General features: G+C 32.4%; 1 protein-coding gene across 1 annotated transcript; it reads right to left on the bottom strand.

Moving 5' to 3' along the window:
• Positions 1-16,246: 16,246 nt before the first annotated feature.
• LOC110725852 (short-chain dehydrogenase reductase 2a-like) lies at positions 16,247-22,056 on the bottom strand. The gene is made up of 2 exons (XM_021905319.1): positions 20,990-22,056; positions 16,247-17,051 (listed from the first exon to the last, which is right to left on the bottom strand). The coding sequence occupies exons 1-2, from the start codon at positions 21,076-21,078 to the stop codon at positions 16,247-16,249; spliced, it is 894 nt and encodes a 297-aa protein (XP_021761011.1). The 5' UTR covers positions 21,079-22,056.
• Positions 22,057-23,842: the final 1,786 nt, after the last annotated feature.

Here is a 23,842-nt window from a genome sequence, read left to right as displayed (position 1 = left end):
ATGCAATGGGGGGTTAGGGTTGTTTTAGGGTTTAGTTGCTATAAGATTTTGTTTTTTTTAAAAAAAAAAAAAAAATAAGATTCCGACGGAATATTCCGTCGGAAACTTAATGTACCAACGGAATATTCCGTCGGAAATTTCCGACGGATTTTAATTATGTCTGAAATTCAACGTTTCGACGAAATTTATTTCCGTCGGAATATAAATTTTCCGACGAAATATTTTGTCGGAAAGCCCATAATTTCAGACGGATTTTTGGGTCCGTTGGAATCTGGCCTATTTCTTGTAGTGGCACCCTAGACCTTGCTTCCCCAGAGGTAATTCTTCCATAACCCAAGTTTCATTATCCTCCAACGCAGAGATTTCTTTTTGCATCGCCTCTCTCCAACCCTCACTCTTCATAGCTTCCTTGAAACTACGAGGCTCAACCTCCGCATCTACAGCTGCAATAAATATACGGTGTCGCATAGAAAACTTATCATAATTCACAAAATGTGCTAAAGGATAGGGAGTACCTGAAGAGCACGGAGTGGTCGATGAAGTAGGAGATGGACTTGAAATAGATACAGTGTGCGCGACATAGTCTCGATGCCAACCCGTTTTGTGTCTTTCCCGAAACCCGCGACCAAGAGCAGTGGCGGTATCACCCAAATCAGTGGTGAAAGGAAGGTTGCTGGCAGCCGTAGAGGAGCTGCTATCAAGTGCAGCGTCTGCTGGAGAGTTGCGGGCAGCAGGTGTAGTAGCAGATGGGGTAGCAGGTGTAGCAGCAGATGGGGTAGCAGTGGAGACCGCAGCAGGGTCACGGCCTGTGTTGGGCACCGCAAGGGGGCTGCGGACCGAACTAGTCACAGATTCGAGTGCAAGGGAAGCCTCATTAAGTGATAATACTTCCTCCAAATCATCCAGAAAATTGACATCAACCCTAGAATTATTAGGTTGCTCCCCATTAACATTCGCACTAGAATCACCAGACACATCCAAGTCCCGAGTAATAGCAAAGGGAAATTCATTCTCAAAAAATTTAACAGCTCTAGACACAAATATATCTCCCGTGTCAAGGTCATACACCTTCCAACCCTTTTTTCCATGAGGATATCCAACAAAAACGCATTTGCAACTACGAGGTGAGAACTTATCCCCTTTTGCCTTTTGATTATGAGCAAAACAAAGAGAACCAAACACCCTCATTTCATCAAAATCAAGTTCCTTACCAAACAAAATCTCATATGGTGTTTTATTTTCCAATAAACGAGAAGGAGTACGATTGATCAAATAAATCCCCCCAAGAACACATTTACCCCAAAACCAGTTGGGAGATTTCCCTGAAACATCTAAGCACGTGCAACATTTAAGATATGTTGATGCTTATGCTCAACACGGCCATTTTGTTGGGGGGTGCCAACACAAGAAGTTTGAAATAGAATGCCATGCTCATTGAAATACGAAATCATACACTTAAATTCCGTACCATTATCACTTCGGACACATTTCACAAGCACCTTAAATTAACATTGAATCATAGCAAAGAAAGAAAAAAATGAGGAATAAACTTCAGTTTTGATGTCATTCAATACGTAATCCCAAACACCTCTTGAAAAATCATCCACTAAAGTCAAAAAATATTGTGCACCACAAGTACAAGGAGTTTTATAAGACCCCCACAAATCACAATGTATCAATTCAAAAATACGACTAACCCTACTATCACTATTTGGGAAACTATCCCTTGATTGTTTGGCTTGAGGACAAGTTTCACAAGCTTTATTCAAAGATTTTCTACCAGAACTAGCACTAATAGCAGGAACTAACTTGACAACTCTGTCAGACGGATGCCCAAGACGTCGATGCCAAAGCTCGAAAGTGGAGATTTTCGGACCCGTCATCGCACACACTGTAGGAAGCCACCAGAAATAGTAAAGTCCATCTATTCGTTCACCGCCTCCAATTAGGCTCCCCGAGTGTTGGTCCTGTAGCACATAAAGAGTTAGTGAATCGGAAATAACAATTGGAATAATCAATCATTTTGGACACCAATATTAAATTCCAATTTAATTTTGGTACAAATAAAACAAGTTCAAGAATGATGCCCTCGGCCAAAAAAAATGCACCCCTCCTTTGTAGCCATAACTTGGGCAACATCAGGAAGGCCAACGAGACACGGTAACATGGATTGTACATCCATTAAACAAGACTAGTCACCAGTCACATGATGCGAAGCTCCCGTATCTATAATCCAAGACAAGGAAAAATACTCACCGGTCATCTTATCATGTTGGCTATTATTAACCATATTTAATAAAATTTTAATATGCTCGGGTTGCAACTCAGACAATGTCGAGAGAGTTTCTTGTGGCAGAGAATAAAGACCCCGCCAACTGCATTAGCACCAATAGCAGCCTTGGCTCGATCAGGGGCAGGAGAAGCTTGACGAGGAGCAGGAGTCGAGGTAGAGGCGGCAATAGACGAGGCAGCAGCATTCTGACCCGTTGAACCACCCTTTTTGCCATACTTTTCGAGCCACCAAGGGGGGTAGCCATGAACCACAAAACACCCATCATAATCATGTCTCTAGCGTTGACATTGAGAACATACCAACTTTGACTTATCGCGTCGCACTGTGAAATTTTTCCCACGATCAGGAAGAGCAAAAACATGAGCCTCTTCCTTGGCTGCTGGCGACTTGATGCTCTGAGCAATATTGCGCGAACGTTCTTCTTGAATTAGGGCCTGATATGAACGATCGAGAGTGGCAGGGGGCTGTTGAGACAATAAGTTTGTTCGGACTTGAGCAAATTTGTCATCATCGATGCCAATCAGAAACTGATGCAATTTCTCCTCCTCTTTGTCCAATTCATCATACTTTGCAACCACATTACAGGAACAATTCCCACACTCACAACCATGTGGAGGCTTGAGTCGAATGAGGTCGTCTTAAAATCCCATCAAGGTATTATAATAATCTTCAACAGTCATGGTGTTCGGTTGCTTACAATTCGTAATTGCAGCCCTTAATTGTTGTAAGCGAGGACCACTAGCTTCACAAAATCTCTAGATAATCCCAAAGTCGTTTGGCTTCTTCAAAGTAGGGTATGGAGGCTGCAATTTTCAGCTCAATAGACTTCAAAATCCAAGAGACTAACATGGAATTCACCGTTTCCCAATCAAGCATCTTCTTCTTCTCGGAAGGTTTGGAGATGGTGCCATAAACAAACCCAAATTTTCGTCTAGACTTCAATGACAAAGTGATTGCCCTACACCATGCTAGATAATTATCACCCTTCAAGATCACGTGAGTAATCAAATTACTGGGTTGATCACCTGAGCCAAGGTAGAAAGGAGAAGATGGATCAATCTTGCCATCATCACCCATGTCGATTAGAGAGGAAAAAAAATTTAGGGGTTTTATAGGATTTTTAGGGTTTAGAATGTAGGGGCTCCGATAGCATGTCAGGAATTGATTTTCCTTCGTTTGTATTTCTGTATCACAAGGTATATATACAACCTAAATATATTAGACCTTAAACATTGGCCCAAAGACTAAATACAGTATAGGCTTAACACGAATAGATCAAGATATAATACGCGTGACCAGAGTATATGAGAACGAAAAATAAGGCACGATTAGTTATATTGATCAAGATATTATTCTTGTCAAAAACTAGTATAATATATATATATATATATATATATATATATATATATATATATATCATCATCATTGTACGATGGACTTGAGTTTTCATTAATTAGCAATAATATAGTACATATGCATGCCTAAAATAGTACGTAGTAACACCCGTATGCTAATGGCCTAATGTTTCTAAAAATTACATATCTACCCGTCAAAGGAAAAAAATAATAAAAAAAGGAAACCTTAAACTTACATATCTAATCCTTTAACAATTCATACTCATCCAGCCAACTCAATGTCTCAAAATATCATCGGTCAATACATTGTCATTATCTATATCATATCCTTGAAATCTATAAATAACTCATCAACTTCCTCAACATTATTGTGCCACAAACAAATTAATTTCATAATTTAATTTGTTAGAATCACAAAAACTAACGATTTCCTAAGATATAAAAGATGGCCTCTAGAAGCACAGCCTTACTTCTTGCTCTCTTTCTCGCATTGAACCTTGTTTTGTTAGATCTTGTTTTTGCCACATTTAAAGAGCGGCCTCTAAAGGCATGCCCCCCAGATACCCTAGAGTTGGATGCGTGTACTGATGTGCTTTATCTTGTTCACCTTCACATTGAATCAACTCAAAAGAAGTTGTGTTGTAACATTGTAGGCAACCTTATTAAACTTGATGCCGCTACATGTCTTTGTACCGCGGTTAATGCCAATATTTTAGTCCTAATTAACCTAGACATCAACGTTGAGCTTGCAGCTCTTGTCAACTATTGTGATCACAAGCTCCCAAGTGGCTTTCAATGCCCTCCACACCATGGTTTTGTTACCCCCGTTGCGTCGCTCGATGCCCAATTATTTTAATTCTTCTTAGATATTTGTTTTGTTGTCTTTGTTAGTTATTCAAGATTAGATTATGTACCCTTTCCATGTATACATGATTGTGTATAACTTAATTGTTTTTAACCTATTTACTTTCAACTAGTTTGCATGTATTGGTGACATTGAGGCATTGACTAAAAAGATAAAGAAAGTATATTTGTAGTCTTTCATGATGATCATGATATTATGTAATCTGTTTGTTTGAATGAATAATGATTTGCAAGTGCTAATTGTGGTTTTTTTGTACAAAAACATTTTGGAAAAACCAAAAAAAAAAAAAAAAAAAAAAAAAAAAAAAAAACAAAAAAGATATCGAAAATTAGGGTTAGTCTTTTCTCAAGACTGTAATCGCGATTGTTATTTGTTTGTGAACATGTTTCTTTGCAAAAACACCAAAATTAGCAAGAGTGATAAGTTGGATGTATTTCCAAGTAGTTTAGCTAGCTATAGAATCACACTATTCATATAAGAAAATATGGAAACATAACGCATGAATAGTGGACAAGATTATTCGGGAGTTTTAATTGGTATATATGTTAACCAATCGTATGCATACATATTTACCATATTGTAAAGACTAAAGAAGTAAAGAGTGTCCCATCCTCCTTATCATTGTCCACATCCGTATGTACTTGCTTGTATCGCTAGAGCTCGTATTCTCATACTAGCTTTTTGTATATTTATTTATTTATTGTTATTTGGAGAGCCACAAGAGCGGGTGATGAGAATCGATCTCAAAATCTCTTAGAATCGGAAGGCCAGCTCTAACCACTGGAGCTATCACTCACTCTCGTATTCTCATACTAGTTGCTTCTTCTTCCCAAAAATATGTTCATGATGATTATATTCATAATTCATTTTAGATTTATTAATCAATTCCAAAAGATGAACACACCCTAATATGCCTACATGGTTACTCATAAGAACGACAAAGTAGTCTACGTACTTCGTGTAATCCAATCATATCAAAATTTTAAGGTAGGTAGAGCCACACAAAGAGTAGATGATGCTACAATGTATGGAGTAACTTACATTGGTCTAACATATACATGTAACGTGCCAATTAATATTTGATCATATATTTCACTTGTACGATGCCGAATTCACCAATCCACACACACGTGTGTAGTTTATACTTCTTCACCGTGTATAGTGCAACAAAGTACTTCCATATAATATATGATACTGATCCCAAAATTGAGAAAAATAAAAAACTTAGCTTGTAATATACAACGTACTATAATTATGTAACGTAATACATCACAAACTATCTAAACCACACATAACATCACAATCATCATCCAAATTCAAAATTTCAAGCCACTCTTCAGAACTTAAGCTAGAGCTTGATCCACTAATATCATAGCTCAAATCATGGGCCTGGACCAGTAACTCCGGCCCATCATCAAACATGGGCCTCACATGCTCTTGACAATCATTCTTTCCATCTAACGACTCCAAGAACCCAACCCACCAACTATAAGAAGCATCATTGTCAAAATTACCCTCATCATCAGAAAACTCCAAAGTCTTTAAAATGGGTGTTGGGCCTGCAACTGCAACAACTGGACCTTCAGTTTTAACCCATGAAGGCCCAATTTCCCTTTGTAATTGGGCCTCTTCTTGGACTGCTACTTTTGGGCTTTTAGTTGATAAAGATCCAATCTTGTCATCAAGAAATGATCTTTTGTGATGATAACGCAAAGCATTAGCAATTTCTTTTCTAGCTTCAGCAAAGTTAATTAGGCAATTTGAGAGTGTTTTTTCTTGAATTTGTTCTTCTTTTTTTCTTGGGTTTCAACAAATTTGTTGATGAGATATTATAATTTTTCTTGGGTTTTTTCTTATTTTCCATGACTAAACTAATTTTTGTAATGAATTTTGCAAGTAAATTTTATTTGGGGTTAAGAGAGAGAAATAATAATGACTAGTTTTTTTGAGGGGATAATAATGACAAGTGTGGAAAGTGAGAAATTATTGGGGGTTGAGGGAAAATATTATAGGTGGCAAAGTAAGGTGAAATGGGATTTGGACGTCAGAGTGAGTTACATGTGTGTTGACACATTGTGGGTAGGGGTGTACAAAAACTGGACCGGACCTGAAACCGGACCTGAACCGACCTGATCCGGACCGGACCTGACCCGGACCTGTTGATTTAGGTCCGGTCCCGGTCCTTAAAAATCAAGGTTCCCGGTTCCGGTCCGGACCCGGTCTAAACCCGGGGTTTTCAGGTCCGGACCTGAAACCCGGAAAAATTGTATTTTTTTTATAAAAAAAAAAAAAGAAATTCAAAAATCAAAATAACGCTGCAAGCTGCTTGAGTGACGCTTCAGTTCTCTTTCATTTCATTCTAACCCTAACAAACAGCTATCTAACTATCTCCATTCTCCAAGACTCCAATCTCCAAACTCCCTGGCTGTCTCCCCCTCTCCCTCACGCTCACTGTCTCCAGTCTCAGCCCAACGCGGCAACGCCCACCGCCGACACCTCCTGCCTTCCTCACTCTCTCAGGCGAAGCCCAGGCGCCCACCGGCCACCGCATGAGACAGCTACTGCGCGATTTTCCATTTCTCCGGTAAGTTATTTTTTTTTTAATGTAAATCTAAATTATCTAATTATGTTTGGGTATTTTGTATTCGAAATAATGAATTAAGTGTTAGAATTTATATGTTTATTCATGTTTCAATTGCTTATAATGATTATTTGATGTTTGCATGTTGAATTTCTTTTTTTTACTTCAATGTTTTCGAATTTATGTTTTTCTTTTTTGGTTTATTTTCGAATTTCTTTCGAATTTATGTTTTTTTTTTTTTGGTTTTTTTTAGTTTAAAGTTTAGGGTTTTAGGGTTTAATGTTTAGAATTGATAACAAGTATGGTTTATCTTCGAATTTATGTTTTTTTTTTGGTTTTTTTTGAGTTTAGGGTTTAGGTTTTAGAATTGATCACACTATCACAGATTCACAGCCTTTGAATCTCTGTTAGGCCAAATTTAAATAAATAAATAAACGTAGTGCATGATTTGTAAGAGACTCAGATGATTAAATAAGTTGGCTAACTTGTATCAAAATTGATAAGACATGGTTGTATGCAGTTCAGAATTCAGATTTGAGTTGGCTAACTTGTTTAGAATTGATAAGATCATAAGACATAGTTGTATACTTGTATGCAGTTAAGGGGTTCTTATTCTTGTTCTTATTCTTGCAGACTTGCCTAGGGCTAACAAGGGAGTGGAGGAACCACGGATTCTTATTCTTGCAATAAGTTGCTCTTAAATTTTTTTATAAAATGGTATGTGTATATAATTGTTACTTTAAAATTACTTATATTGTCTATAATTATATTGTAGATGGAGAGCTCTCAATCCAAACGGTCTGCTTCTTTTTCTGAACAAACGTCACAGCCACTTTCTGAAAAGGATATGGAAGAATTGCAATCTACTTTGCCTCCTGATAAGAAGCTAAAAGCGGGGCAGGAGTATATATGGAACAGAAAAAGTAAGAGGAAAGCTGAGTATTGGAAATATTACTTAGAGTACGTCGAGAATGGAAAACTACGAGCTGAATGTAAGTTTTGTCCTAAAACTTTTGCTGCTGATGGTAATCTTAATGGTTCCAAAAATGTTAAAAATCATGCAGAATCATGTCTCGGTAATCCTATTAATATAGAAAAAGAAAAGGGCAAAGAAAAGCAAACTAAATTGTATTTTGATCAAGAACATGAGAGTGGTGAATTAAAGTGTGGGAGTAGGATTATTAACTTGAATGATGTTAGAGAGGCATTGGTTCACATGATTATTGTTGATGAGTTACCATTTAAGCATGTGGAAAAACCCGGTTTTAGGCACTTTGTGCAAGTTTCATGTCCACAATTTCACATTCCATCTCGTGTTACCATTGCTCGTGATTGTTTAAAGTTGTATTATAGTGAAAAAGAGAAATTGAGAGAAATGTTTAAGACATGTCAAAGAATTTTTGTGACCACTGATACTTGGACTTCAATACAAAGAATTAATTATATGTGTCTTACAGCTCATTTCATTGATAATGACTGGAAATTAAATAAAAAGATCATAAATTTTTGTCCAATTTCTAGTCATAAAGGAGAGGCTATTGGAAAAACAGTTGAGGCATGTTTAGAGTATTGGGGTATTGATGATAAACTTTTTACTATCACTGTTGATAATGCTTCTTCAAATGATGTTGCTTGTGCACACTTGAGTAGAATGGTTAGAAGAACGGGATGTATTAATGATGGAAAAAATCTTCATGTTAGATGCATTGCTCATATCATTAATTTAATTGTGTGGGATGGTATTAAAGAACATGGTGTGTGCATTGATAGAGTTAGAAATGCTGTGAAATATGTTAAGAACTCCCCTGCAAGAATACTTAGATTCTAAGATCTTGTGCAAAAAGCAAACATAGATTCAAAATCTTCTTTATCCTTTGATGTCCCCACTCGTTGGAACTCCACATACATAATGTTGGAAACGGCTTTGAAGTTTCGACGTGTTTTTAGTGGGTTATCTCTTCCTGATGGAGAGGATTTGAATGACAATGAAAGGCCTCCCGAACCCGAAGATTGGGAAAAAGTGGAGAGGTTAGTTTTGTTTCTAGAGGGGTTTTATCTGTTGACTAAACGAATTTCTGGTTCCCATTATGTGACAGCTAATAAAGGTTTAGGAGAAATTGCTTCTATGTATGATATGTTGAATAATTGGGAACAAAGTGAGGACTTGAATTTTCAAGCTATGGCCATTGCAATGAAAAAAAAGTTTGATAAGTATTGGGGGATGTGGATAAGATGAATAAATTCATTTATGTTGCTCTTCTTCTCGACCCTCACTCTAAGATGGTCATTGTTGAATTGACACTAACGGACATGCATGGACCGGAAAAGGGTACAAAACTTGCTAATGATGTGAAGGAGTTCGCTTACTCTTTATTTGAGGAATATAGAAAAATGTATGCTACTTCTAATATTCCAGATTGTGGAGATAATATGTCAATGGATATTGATAATAGTAAAGGAGTGGGTTCCGATTATGTGAGGAAACTAAAAGAAAGAGCAAAACGATTGAAGGGGACAAGTGGGTATGCGATAAGTGAGTTGGATAGGTACTTAAATGATCAATTAGGGCCGGAGGAGGAAGAACAAGATGCATTGACATGGTGGGGTAAGAATGGTCAGCGTTATGTGATTCTTAATCGCATGGCACGTGACATACTAGCCATCCCATTATCGACCGTTGCATCGGAATCTGCTTTTAGTACGGGAGGTCGTACTCTAGATCCATTTCGGAGTTCTTTAACTCCTAAGGTAATGCATCGTTATCTTTTTATTTTATAAAATCAAGTTTGTTTATATCTTAATATGACTTTGTTTATACATATTTGTGTAATATTTTTGTATTGAAAATGGTTCAAGCGCTACTTTGCACACAAGATTGGCTTAGAGCTAAGGAAGTGCCAATTGTTGATGTGGAAGAAAATTTGAAAGAGTTAGAGGAAATAGAGAAAGGTAGTAATAATTTTATGTACTTGAAATTTTGTTACACCAAATTTATTATTTCATTGCTATCAATCATTAATATATTCTAACATATTCTATATTGTATTTTATTTAGAGGTGCAACGTGGTGAATCTAACGATGTAGACGATGAAGTTGTTTTCGTGGACTCATTAGTGTGAATCACGCGATCAAAGGGAAAACAACTCGTTGGAGAATTTATGTATTTCTAGTACTTGAGACTTAAGAGAATTTATGTAATGTTATGAGTTTTCGTGGACTCATTTGTACTTTCGGTGGACTCATTTGTATTTTTGGTGTTTGAGAATTGGGACTTTATACTTTTATAGACTTTATGTAGTTTTGTACTTTTGTGATTAATAATTTTGGTTTGTATGTAATTATTAAATTATGCAACAGGTCTAAAAATCACAAAACAGGTCCATATGCAGGCCCAACAGGTTTTTTATTAAAAAAAATAAAATAAAAAACGAAAAAATCACAAAACAGGTCCATTCAGGTCCAAACCTGGACCGGACCTGATTTTTCAGGTCTAGCCCGGAACCGGACCTGTTAATTCAGGTCCGGTCCCCGGTCCTCATAATTACCCAATTCAGGTCCCCGGTCCAAACAGGTCCGGTCCAGGTCCGGTCCGGTTTTGGACCGGTGTACACCCCTAATTGTGGGTGATTTGGAGATTTTGGGCACCTCAATTTTTTCAGAATTTTCTTTTTTGAAAAGATCATTTTTGATTAATCCAAATCTTCTATATAGCCCAACCCATATGCCCACTATAATGATTTTGATTGTTTAGTAAATGGGCTTTTTAAGGGTAGTTTAGTCACTTTAGTGAAGTAACACATTCAGGTTACGATTAGTATGTAACACACTTTAAGCATTAATTGTTTGGTAAGTATTTGTTAAAAAAAAATAAAAAAAATTAAAAATAAAAAATAAAGTAGGCATTTTTCGAGAACATTCGGCGCGCCACGTAAGCAAAAGTATTATTTAGACCAATTAAAAATTAGATTTGTATTTTATTTTAGAATTAAAAAATTCACTCGCCACCTAAGAAAAAGTGACGAATGAGATTTAAGAATTTTGCCACATAGTTAAAACAACGAATAGTGATTTATTAGGATTTAATTTATTTTAAAAACTAAAAATTATTTTTAAAGGATTTATTTATCTAAGATAAATCTTGATAGTGTTTATGATAAGAAATAAAAATTATTTCTTAATAATATATAAATTAAAATTTGTTATGCATACCATTATAAATTGACGCATCCTACAACACCAATAAAATTTTGTATCAATACAAAACCAAATCAAGCGAATTTTGTGTCAGTTTTAGTCATCAATGGCTGAGTAATTCTTAGCTTAATTTTTAAAATCCATGTTTAAATGTATATTTGTGATTATTGCTTACATTGTGTTTAATTGGAATACTTAACGATTATATGTTTATATTTTGTTTACTAAATTTTGTTTTTACACGCAGATCTGATTTAATCAGAGAATTAGATTCGAGCAAAAATGACTGAAAAATCAAAGTACGAGTTTCTCGTCTGATGGTCATATTGGATGAGAAGGTATTATATCTTTATAAATTGTTTACATTTATTAAATTTTCTTTTATAAACCTTTGTAGTTTATATTAATTAATTTTATGATTAGAACAATTTTTTTGTGATTTAGGTAGCTTAATCAAGTCATCAAATTAACTTAATTTTGATTACGTTCATACCTCAATTAAAGCCAACTTTGTACAATTCGTCCAAAACTAATTGAAAGAAAAGTTTACTCAATTAAATACTTTTCATTCGTTACAAATAAGAAGCAATATTGCACGCATTGTCAGTGACAACAAAATAATGATTCAATTTTCCAAAATACTATTGTTCGGACGATTAGGGACAATGAAAAAATTCCAATGCATAGATTTGATTTTGTACAATTACAATTTTTAGATCAATTTCACAACAATTTTTCACTTCCTGGTAAATATATTGATTTATTTTATAAGACTATAACGGTTAATTTTATATAATTTTTTTTTTGCTTACATGTTTTATTTATCCACTTTTATTAGAAGAGATATGGGTGTGAACGAAGTAGGTGATTCTATTGAAATAGAAGATAAATAGTATACATGTTTTTATTATATTTTATTATTTCTATTTTTTTAAAAACAACTAATAATGATTTAGGATTTAAATTATTCAAAAAATGAAAAAAAAAATATCTTTTCACATTAAAGATTTTAACCTAATATGTAATCGATAAAATATCATATTTACAATTTTTTTTTAGATATCATATTTACAATTTATTCATATTATTAAATTCAGTTGTCATATAACTAACAACAACGAATAAAATACAAAACAACAATAAATAAAGTCGCATAATAAATTACATTAAAAAAATTAAAATTATACTTTTGTAATAGGCAATAACACTTTAATTAAATTATTATGTGTTTTTTTCGTCTAAAATTATTAAATAGTAAAATAAATCAAATAATTATAATATATAAACTTAGAGTCTATAGGAAAATATATTTTCTTGAGATTTATGTATTAAAAAAAAACGTGCATCGCCACCTAGATAAAAGTAACGAATTATATTTGATATATCTTAAATTTTAATGCCACGTAGATTATAATCCACGAATTGAATTATTTTAATGAAAAAAATAAAGTAAAAATATAGGAAAGATAAATTTATTAATTCAATACTACGAGTATAAGAAATCTAAAAAAAAATATACTAAAAAATATTTAAATGATCACGCTTATAATAAAGTTTGAAACCTATCATATAACATAAATTTTGATAGTATTTATGATAAGAAATACAATTGTTTGTTAATTATAATTAAATTTAAAATTTGTGATACCTACCATTATAAATTGACACATCATACGACACAAACAAAATTTTGTATCAATAAAAAACCCCATCAAGCGAATTTTGTGTTTTTGTGTTAATTTTTGGTCATCAATGGTCGGGTAGTTTTTAGCTTAATTTTTAAAATCCTATGTTTAAATTAGTATTTCTAATTATTACTTACATTGTACTAATTTGGGATACTCAACAATTATATGTTATGTTTTATTTACTAAATGTTTTCTTACATGCAGATCTAACACATCATACGACACAAATAAAATTTCGTATCAATACAATACCCCATCAAGCGAATTTTAGGTCATCAATGTCCGGGTAATTTTTAAAATCTTATGTTTAAATTTATATTTGTTATTATTAGTTACATTGTATTTATTTAGGATACTTAACAATTATTTTTATGTAATGACATACGATTAGATGTTGTATACTTAATATATGGATGACTTTGGTTATTTTTAGAGATGATGAAAAAATTCCAATGCATAGATTTGATTTTATATCGCAACAATTTTTCATTTATTGATAAATATATTGATTTATTTTATATAAATGTAACGATTTAATTTATATCAATTTCAGTTTGGCTAACATTTTTATTCATTGATGTAGTAGGTTGGTTGTGGACTTGGTTGGTGATTCTATCGAAATAAAAGATATGGTAAACAATGAATAATGATTTAGGATTTAAATTATTAAAATTTATCATTTCACATTAAAGATTTTATATAACGGAAAAAATATCATATTTACAATTTATTTATATTTAATAAATTCATTATAAATTATAGTAAAAAAAATATTAAACTTTTGTTGTTGGAAATTATTAAATACAATAAATCAAATAATTAAAAATAGATGAAAAAACCGTGCATCGCACGGGCTTCCATCTAGTAAATAAATAATATATAGGTGTATAATGGACTCGACTTTTCATTTTCATGTCTCTACCTATTCCATAAAAATGATAACATGATACTAAAATAAAATATAAGCTAGTAATTAATAATATTTTTATTATATCTTTACATATGTTGTTAGGTACCTAATATGATTAGGACTCTCATTGTAACCCTATAAATATTGATCAATGAAAATCACTCTAATAACGAGTTTATATTATCTGACATGGTATCACAACTTACGTGAGATCTTGGGATCATATACAAAAATTCTCATCCTGCCGGTGGATTGGATAATTAATCCCACCGGCGGGATATAAACAATTTTTTATGCTTCCGCAATTAATCACACAAATATAGATTTTTTTTCTTTTCTCAAAGTTTTTTTTAAGTATATGTATGTAACCTTGCGCCTCCAACCAACAGTAGCAACCCTGATAGCCTCCTCCATCATTGGTGGCAATCACATACACCGCCTACCTACTCCATGCGCCGTACTCTATTTCCACCTCCTCATGACCAACAATGACTGTAAAGTCTGCCTTTTGCAATTCTTACATTGTCCCATAGATTTTTCTACACATAATCACGTAGATTTAGTTCGTTGGTGGTATATCAGAATATGGTCAACTTTTGCACATTACTTCTGCTATCAAGTTGGCTCCTCTTATTGTTGCAGCACTAGGAATCTTTGTGGAGTATTAATTTTTGCTACCTGGTCTCTTTTTTGAGAATTGATTAATTTCGAGCGGCGGAATTTAATCTTTTCTTGCACAATTTTATTTGTTTTTCTTCATTTGTGATTTCCCGTAGTAGTGTAGTGTCTTTTCCCTGATGATGGTTTGATCCCTTAGCTTCTTCTTTTCTGGATCTGCAACTTGGCCCAAGTCTGTGCGTGGCTCTTCTCCTTCTCCTCCAGCCTAGCAGCACTTATCTCTACTCTACATAGGTCGTGGTTGTTCGTTGCTTCTCACCGTCATCACCGACACAAGTCTACTACTTCTCTTTTGATCATGGGTTACCATAATATCTTACCGTGCGATGCATGATTCGGATCCAATTTGAGCATCCGATTTTCTCCTGCTCCGACTACGGGGGTGTTATAAAATATACTCATCCTAGGTTTAGGATATATCTTGTATAAGAATATCTTTATGATATCTTTACATATCTTGTTAGTTACCTAATATGATTAGAACTCTCATTATAACCCTATAAATATAGATCAATGGAAATCACTCTAATAACGAGTTTATATTATCTGACCAGATACGATCTAAGTTTACCTTTCGAGTGTCATATTCCCCAAGTAGTCAAAGACTTTTTCCATTTAGGACATTTGAGATCACAACATTATTTTTTTCAAATGCATGTCAATTAAGTGCATACAAAATGAGTGGCATTATTATTATTATTATCATTATTATTATTTTTTTTTTTTTTTTTTTTGACAACGATTCAAAAGGAAGTGATGACACAACATACATATCTTCAATGAAAATATTAGTCAAACATAGGCCATAGACAATTAGAGATACGCCAACCACTTTGATTTCATGCTCTTTTATAAAGGCTACTTGTTTCATGTAATATATAAATAATTAATTTGTATCAATGTTAAACTTATTTTTCATGGAGTATTTTTGTTATCCACAAAGTCCAAATTTACCAACACTGTCTAGAGTCACTTCAAACTCTCTACCAAGAAAATTTGGACGCATCAGAAATTGGTCTATAAATGCTTTGAAAAAAAGTTGTTGTATGAGTACTGCTTGTATTGTGCTAAAGCTTATTCCTAAGATACGCATGATGATTACACCACAATGATGTTGACTTACTTTCGTTTCTAGATTAATGCATTGGTTTAATCAGCAATTCTGTCAATTTACAAGATCATTAACATATCTTAAATGTGTATTGGTGATTATTACAAAACAATTTTATAGTTTACAAATATACAATGTGATTTGATTGATCCAACAACAATAATAAAAAAAAGTTAATTAAGTGATCAGATAATATGAAATGAAACACATGGAATAAGAAACTCCCAAAAACTTTTACTTACGGAGTATGATTAGGTACACTAGCTTAGTGCGTGCATGCATATATGTTAATGCATGTATACATTTTTCTTCACTTACAACCGATTTAAAACTGGAGGGAAAAAAATCTACAATATGAGGTTAATTTTTTTTTATTTTTGAAGGACAATATAAGGTAAATTAATACAAGTAATAATGATCAAAATATTATTGGAGACGAATGACAAAATAACTTTAATAGAGAAACTACTTGCTAAGAAATGCACTGTATAAATGAAAACTAGGACCCAATTGGACTACAAAGTTACATCCAATAAATTTTTGTTAAGTTTTAGGAAACTAAAGACTATATTACAAGCCAATACAATTTCTTGAGGTAGTAAAACCTCCATCTATAACAAGGTTATGACCACTTATATATTTGGACTCGTCACTGGCTAAGAAGAGTGCAGCCTCGGCAACATCTTGAGCCTTAAGTGTTGCACCCTTCAAATTAGCCAACCCTTTAACCATCTCTTCCACTTGTTGCACCCTTGACACATCGTCGACGTGCTCTTCTTCCTCGTCATCACGCCATGCATTAATTAGCATGGACGTTGCTACACCAAAAGGGGAGATACAATTTACCCTAATCCCATACTTTCCAAGTTCCGATGATGCATTCTTTGTTAGACCTACAATTGCGTGCTTTGAGGCTGTGTAGGAATGGGGTCCGCACCCACCAAGGACCCCGGCTACACTAGAGGTGGAGATTATGCAACCACTTTTCCTAGGGACCATGGCCCTAGCGGCGTATTTAGTCCCAAGGGCCATGCCTTTTACATTTACACTCATTATCTTATCAAATTCATCACCATCGAAATCCATGATGCTCTTGACTTTTTGTTGGCCTAAGATTGCGGCATTGTTAAAGAAGATATCTAGCTTGTCATAGAGAGCAATTGTGTTCTTGACCAACTTTTCGACGTCTTCTTCTTTACTAACATCACAATGGATGTAGGTCACGGTAGGGGATAACGAGTCGGCTATGGTCATGCCTTGGGTGTCCAAGACATCGGCTATGATTACCGTAGCACCATGGCTTGCGAAGAGTCTCACAACTGTTTCTCCTATACCTCCTGCTCCTCCTGTGACAATTGCAACTTTTCCTCCCAACCTATAAACACTAGAAACTATTATGAATGCAAAAAACTTTTAAAAAAAAAATAATAATAAAAAAAAAACAAAAAACAAAAAAAAAAAAAACAACCCTTATATGAGATTAAATCTTATCACAACATTTTAATACGTGAGATAATTTGGATTTTGATAGGCTTCTTATTATTAGAGCAATATCACACATCTGAATATCTGATTATGTATGTGTTGATGACTTGTTATATCATTGAAAAATAGCTTAATTACTGCGAGAACATGTAATTAGGGTTAACTTGAAGGCAAACAGTACATACATTACTTTATATTCATAAAATGTTTTACATGTGTTTGATATAAAGTTTGCTTCTTTTTATTTCCCTTTCACTTGTAGGCTTGTAGGCAAATGGATAGTCACATCACGTATCACAAGTCCAACAATGAATAATCTACATTTTTAAATATGCACGTAAAACATTACTAAAAAGTGAAAACAATAATCTTTACATTATTATTGCGTAATATATATAGCATCTTTTCTTTTATACCATTATTTTCATTAGAGGTCAATGCCAGATGACAAGTTATTATTAAAGCAGGGAATTAAAACATGCAGTCGGCAAATCCTGTTTAAATTTCGGCGAATTCGGCATGTAAATGCTAGCCTTGTTTAATTTACATGGTCAAATTGGATGTTAATCGTGCTTTAATTTCTGTCACTATTAGTTGAGTTGACTTCTTTTTTTTATGAACTGTATTGATTTTATGAACTGTTAGCGTTGGTAGGTGCAATTTTTCCCACTTGACGAAGCTTAACTTAATACATACAATTATATATTGAAGAATTTCTTATCGATAAAGATGTAAAAATTGGAAGAGGGTGATTGAGAGTGACAAGAGTGCTTTGGGGATTGAGGAAAATATGATGTTGGATAGGGTGGTGTGGAGGGAGAAGTTGACGTGTTGTGAATATATACATATCCCACTAATATTTTATGAATTGATTTTAATTCTTTGCTAAAGTTTTCTCAAACCTTTATGTTTTTTACTCCAACGTTTTAACCACTCATTTAAAGTAATCTTGATTTTTATTTTTGGTTCTCTTTTAAAACTCCCTTAATCTTTCTTGAATGCTCTTTCTTTTACTCACCTTTATTTCAAACTCTACCTTTCAAATTATTATCTTGTTATGTCCCTTTCCTTATATTATATGATTCCTTATGAAGATTCATGTTAGCTGACCCAATATTTTGGGAGTAAGTCTTTGTTGATGTTGTTGTTGTAAAGATGTAAAAATTCAATCAGCAACTTAATAAATTTAAATTATTTAAACTACAATTATGCTTAAAAAAATATAGTTAGAAAAACATTACAAGCTATATTATAAGGAGTATAATGTAGGGAAAATTATAGGAAAAATGGACGTGAATATCCCCAACTTATATTATATGCAATTAGTTTCAATCTTCAAATGTATGAATAAATATTATTCTGCATTGAATTTTTAAATCAAATAAAAAAAATTAATATCAAACTATATGCAAAAATCTAGATAGATTATTGTCTAAGCCAATATGTTAACCTATTAAGTATTGGAAAATAATTTCAGTATAAATTAAAGGAAAATGATAAAAATAATCCTTACAAGAAGCTAATAAGAAAATACTAAGGAAAAAAATAAACAGCAAATACACCAATTTGTGCATGCTTTTGACATAAATTACCAACTTTACATTTTAAAAAGTCTATTTAATGTTGATATGTAATCCTTATATCATTACCTTAAATTACATACACATTTTCCGGAAGTACTATTTTTAAATTTTTGACAAAATTACACATCATTTAATTTGGTATCATCATATGGAGTATATATTGTTCATAATTTTAATTATAATTTCTTGCAAATTGTCTACATTAGATTATTTTTTTTCAATTTATTGATTTTATGGAAAATAATATATATATATATATATATATATATATATGGAAGAAAAAAAATCTCTTTATTCTAAAGCTCTTACTTTCTTTTATGTACTGTTAAAATAAACGATAGAAAAGATCATTAAAAAGAATATATATGAATATATGTATTCATCTCTTAGCCTATCCTTAAGCCTAGGGGTGAGCAAATTGAGTACCCGATCAAATTTTTAGGACCTGCACTCGGAATTGGTTGGAACCAGGTCCTAAAATTCGGAATTGGAATTGAAACCACTTTTAGCGGGTCCTAAAATTTAGGAATTGGAATTGAAACCGCCGAGTACCGGTTCCGATTCCGGGTACCCACTTACGTACATAATTGTTAAAACTTAATACAAATTATAATACTTTTTTTAATCCATTTTCATTTTTAGCATTTAATACTTATATTTATATATGCATGAAACTATTTAATATATGTTAGATATTATTAATATTTTTTTTTATTTTACTAACTAGATTCATTCATCATATTTTTGTTTTTAAAATAAATTTAATTTAATATATATTGGGTAACCAGGTACCCAACCGGTTCCAGGTCCAAAAAAAATGAGAATTGGAATTGGAACCGGTTGCAACCAGTTCCTTAATTTATTACCCGAAATTGGAACCACTGGGTCCAATTTCGGGTTCGGACCCACCGGTTCCAATAAAAATTCCGGGTACCCGGAATTTTTGCTCACCCCTAATTAAGCCTATTAGAGAATGATGTGAAGAGTTCAAATTATATCTTCAGTGAATTGATCCCCCCAACCCCCCTCCCCCCCAAAAAAAAAAAAAAAAAAAAAAAAAAAAAAAAAAACGTCCAAACAAAGTGAATAGACATTCAACTCCTAACTATATACTAAAGACACGTACGCCAACAATGACACGAGTCATTTCCTAGTATATAGATAGCTTTTTTTGGTGTCTATTAAGTAAATTTAATAATGATGGAACTAAAAGTTGACTATAATTTTTTAGCAAAATTAGTATAGCCTAAATAAGTTATGATTTTCAAAAAAAAAAATGTTGGAAGATTATATATGATTATAATCCCTAATAATTTTTTTTTTAATTATTCCAATATATAGATATAAGATATTAGAATCACAAAATATATTTGAATAGCCAATTCATCAAATTTATGTCGAAAGTATTATACTACAAATTATGGTAGACTAAATGGTTAAAAATGATAGATAATGCATAATAATACTTCATACCTTTAATACACATTACTCCATATCTTTTAAACAAAGTATATTGCATGTATGTTTGATAATTTATAATTCGATAAATCATAATACCTCTTTCTTTTCTTAAAACACTTTATTGTATATCATAAATAGTTCTATGTATTTTATTTATAAGTGCTTTATATTCTACTATATAGATTCATCGTGTATATATATTATTAAACAGGGAGTAACCTACCTTTATTTCAATACAATAGAGGCCAGGGTTTATGTGACAAAACATGCTCTATCATAGACAAAAAAGGCCAACACGTTCCTAACGGGAAAATTAAAAATAAAATTAAATAAATAAAGAAAGTAAAATTCAATTATTTTTTAACATTTTTAAACTATATATAGTGTTAAATTAATAATATTAAATAATAAAATTATTGTGCATGACATGGATCCTAAATTAGTATTGCACTTAAAGTGATGTAAAATGAGATTTTCTAATTTTCATTTATCTAAATTTATATGAACTTGATGTCAAGAAAATTAATCATATGAACCTCTTTGAAATAAAGTAAAAATAAAGTATGCATGGGTCTTACTAATTAAGCAAAATTTAATAAACACCAAAATCGTAATTTATGTAAAATCATAAGTATATTGATTAATGTCTTAGAAATTACTTAAACATATATAATTGCACAACAATAACATTTTCACACTCATTAGTTAATTTAATTTAATTTTAAAAAACAAAGCATGACTTGGAAATTAACTACTCCATAATAAAAACATATACTTGGCGTACCTTTTAGTGGGAAGAGAGGTGCTTCCCATATCTACATGATCGGCATTTGGTTGAAGTGTCTCTTCCAATGCCGATTGATGAACTGGCATCTTGAATTCTTGATTGTTGATATGAAACAAATAATGTATGGGAATTTTTTATATACTTTTTTCTTTGTGTGTCTTAATGGAGGATAGAAAATGTTTTGATTGGGGAGGATAGAAAATATTCAAGCAAAACAGATATCATTGCTTTATATATAAAGGACAGAATACAAAAATTTTAATGGATTTGTATATTTTATTTTATAATTTTGTAGACAGCCATCCAGGAATTTTTTTTTTTTTTTTTTTTTTTTTTTTGGAAGCAATACAGCCATAAAGGATAGAGTATGCAATCATGTTCGATTTTTTTTTTTCCTTTTTAAAAAATCTTGAATGATATATTTTTTTTCCTTTAAAATTACACTCCGTATCATGTATGATACATCAAAATAAAAAAAAACATGTATGATACTCTGCATTTAGTGATGCGTAATCATATATGATACTCTACACTTTGTGATACGCAATCATGTATGATACTCTGTACTTTGTGATACGTAATTTTGTGCTACATAATCATGTATGATACTATGTACTTTGTGATATGTAACATTTTAGCTCCTTTTGAGCCTTGACTTCTAGAAATATGTACTTATCAATATGAAGAAAAACTTGCGTCAAATCAATAGTCAATATCTAAAATTTAAGTGGATGATCAACTAGGTTTAGTTGATTTAATTTTTGAGGGGTGGTATTTAAACTTAGGATCACCCATCTACACATCATTTGCTCTTGTGGCGCTCTCTAAAAAATATACGAAGTAGATATTAAAATTCGAGATTTAGATATCGGACTAGTTGTGCCAGAACTTGATCAATAAAATCTGTCCAAAATTTAAACCAGCCCGATATAAATTGATATTTTAAGAATATTTGTATTTTTTAATGTTACTTTATTATAATATGGCAAAAAAGAAATTAAATTTAAAAAAAAAATTGAAAGTGTAATACTTCCTCCGTTCTAGTAATAGTGCAACAATTGGACTTGTTAGATTCATCTCGTAAAATACTTTCACAATATCAACTTTTTATAATTTTTACTCTTATATAATTTTAGATATTTAGCATATAAAATGTGCTTTAGGACGCGTAATTTCATCCTTGTTGCAATATTTGTGGAACAGATAAAGTATACAATACCTTATAATATTAAAACAGTTCTAACATATTGAAGGTAAAATTAAACAATTTTTAGAGGTCTAGTTCGAAGGTCAATCATTACTCCTATAATTTTTTTTTGTTACTGAATTTTTTTAGCATTTATCTTTTGTTTCAACCAACATCACTTGACATGCACCTCCCTATGGCTGGTATGTCATTAATTGTGACGGAGCAACCAAAGGCAATCCAGGTCCGACAGGTGGTGGAGCAATCATTAGAGATTACACGGGCAATTTGGTCACTGCTTTTGCGTCTAATTATGGCTATTGCTCTGCTTTTAGAGCAGAGGTTCTTGCTCTCACTAGAGGCCTTGAATTAGCCTGCAATCTACAAATTGAAAGGTTGGAAGTTCAAATGGATAATGCAGCTTGCGTTCAAGCGCTCTAGTGACAAAATGCAATGCAAGGAGAATGTGTGCAAGACATCAACTTCTGCCAGAAGCTACTAACGATGGGAGATTAAAGTTATACGTGTGTTTCGAGAAGGCAATTGAGCGGCGGATTGGTTGGCCAACCGCGAAGTCATTCAGGACTCTCACTTGGTAATCTTTAATAATGCTCCGACAGAACTTATTCGTATTCTAGAAGAGGATATTAGGGGCGTGGCAATGCCTCGTCTAATTCCTCTTTAGCTTTGTTTTCTTGCTTTTATTTTTCTTCTTCTTTCTTGGTTTATGTAACCTCATTTGGATTTAAAAAAAAAAAACTTTTGTTTCAAAATATCATACTTCCCTTTTTATTACTTTGGTTTTAACTTTGATCATAAATTGTTATTTTTTGAAAAAAAAAAAGTAAATTATATATATATATATATATATATATATATATATATATATATATATATATATATATATATATATATATATATATATATATATATATATATATATAATTGAGATCATGTGAGAACTAAGGTGAATAATAGGAACTAGGAACCAATCTCAGCCTTTAATCGCGCTCCATCTGACGGCTCACATCTCACCCGCTTTCATTAATGGCATTTTCGTAATTTCGCGGATTTTCAAACTTTTTTCCAGTTTTTTAACTTTTAAGGCAATTTCATTTACTTTATAACTGATTTTATTTACTTTTACTGACTTTTCATTTACTTTTTAGAAATGAAACTGGAAATCACTTTGTAAAGTTGAAATATTACGAAAATGTCATTAATAACACGGGAAGCATGTGGACCGTCCGATTAACATGATCTAAGGGCCTAGATTAGTTCCTAATTCTCATTTTAGCCTTAATTCTCATTATAACTTGGTTCTATATATATATATATAGGAAGGCTCATGTAAGAACCCTCCTCTATATAAGAACCCAATCTTATATAAGAACCAATCTCAGCCATTTATTAGTTTTGATCTAACCATCTAAAATCATCCTTTAGTATTGGAATTTCTGTATTTCTGTACAATTTTTTTATTACCTTTCTAACAAAATACCCTAAATCTCAAGACACTTTCTTCTCTCTCCTCAACATTTTCTCTCTCCTCGGCATCTTCTCTCTCCTCAAAACTCAAAACTCAAAAGTACCCAATCTTCATCAACGAATTCATACTCTGGTAAGTTTATCAATTCTTAAAATATTCTAATTTCATTTTATTT

This window comes from Chenopodium quinoa, unplaced genomic scaffold, assembly GCF_001683475.1.
Source record: "Chenopodium quinoa cultivar QQ74 unplaced genomic scaffold, ASM168347v1, whole genome shotgun sequence".
NCBI classification, from domain to species: Eukaryota; Viridiplantae; Streptophyta; class Magnoliopsida; order Caryophyllales; family Amaranthaceae; genus Chenopodium; species Chenopodium quinoa.
The sequence above is the reverse complement of the archived record's forward strand: the minus strand, read 5'-3'. Positions and strand labels throughout refer to the sequence as shown.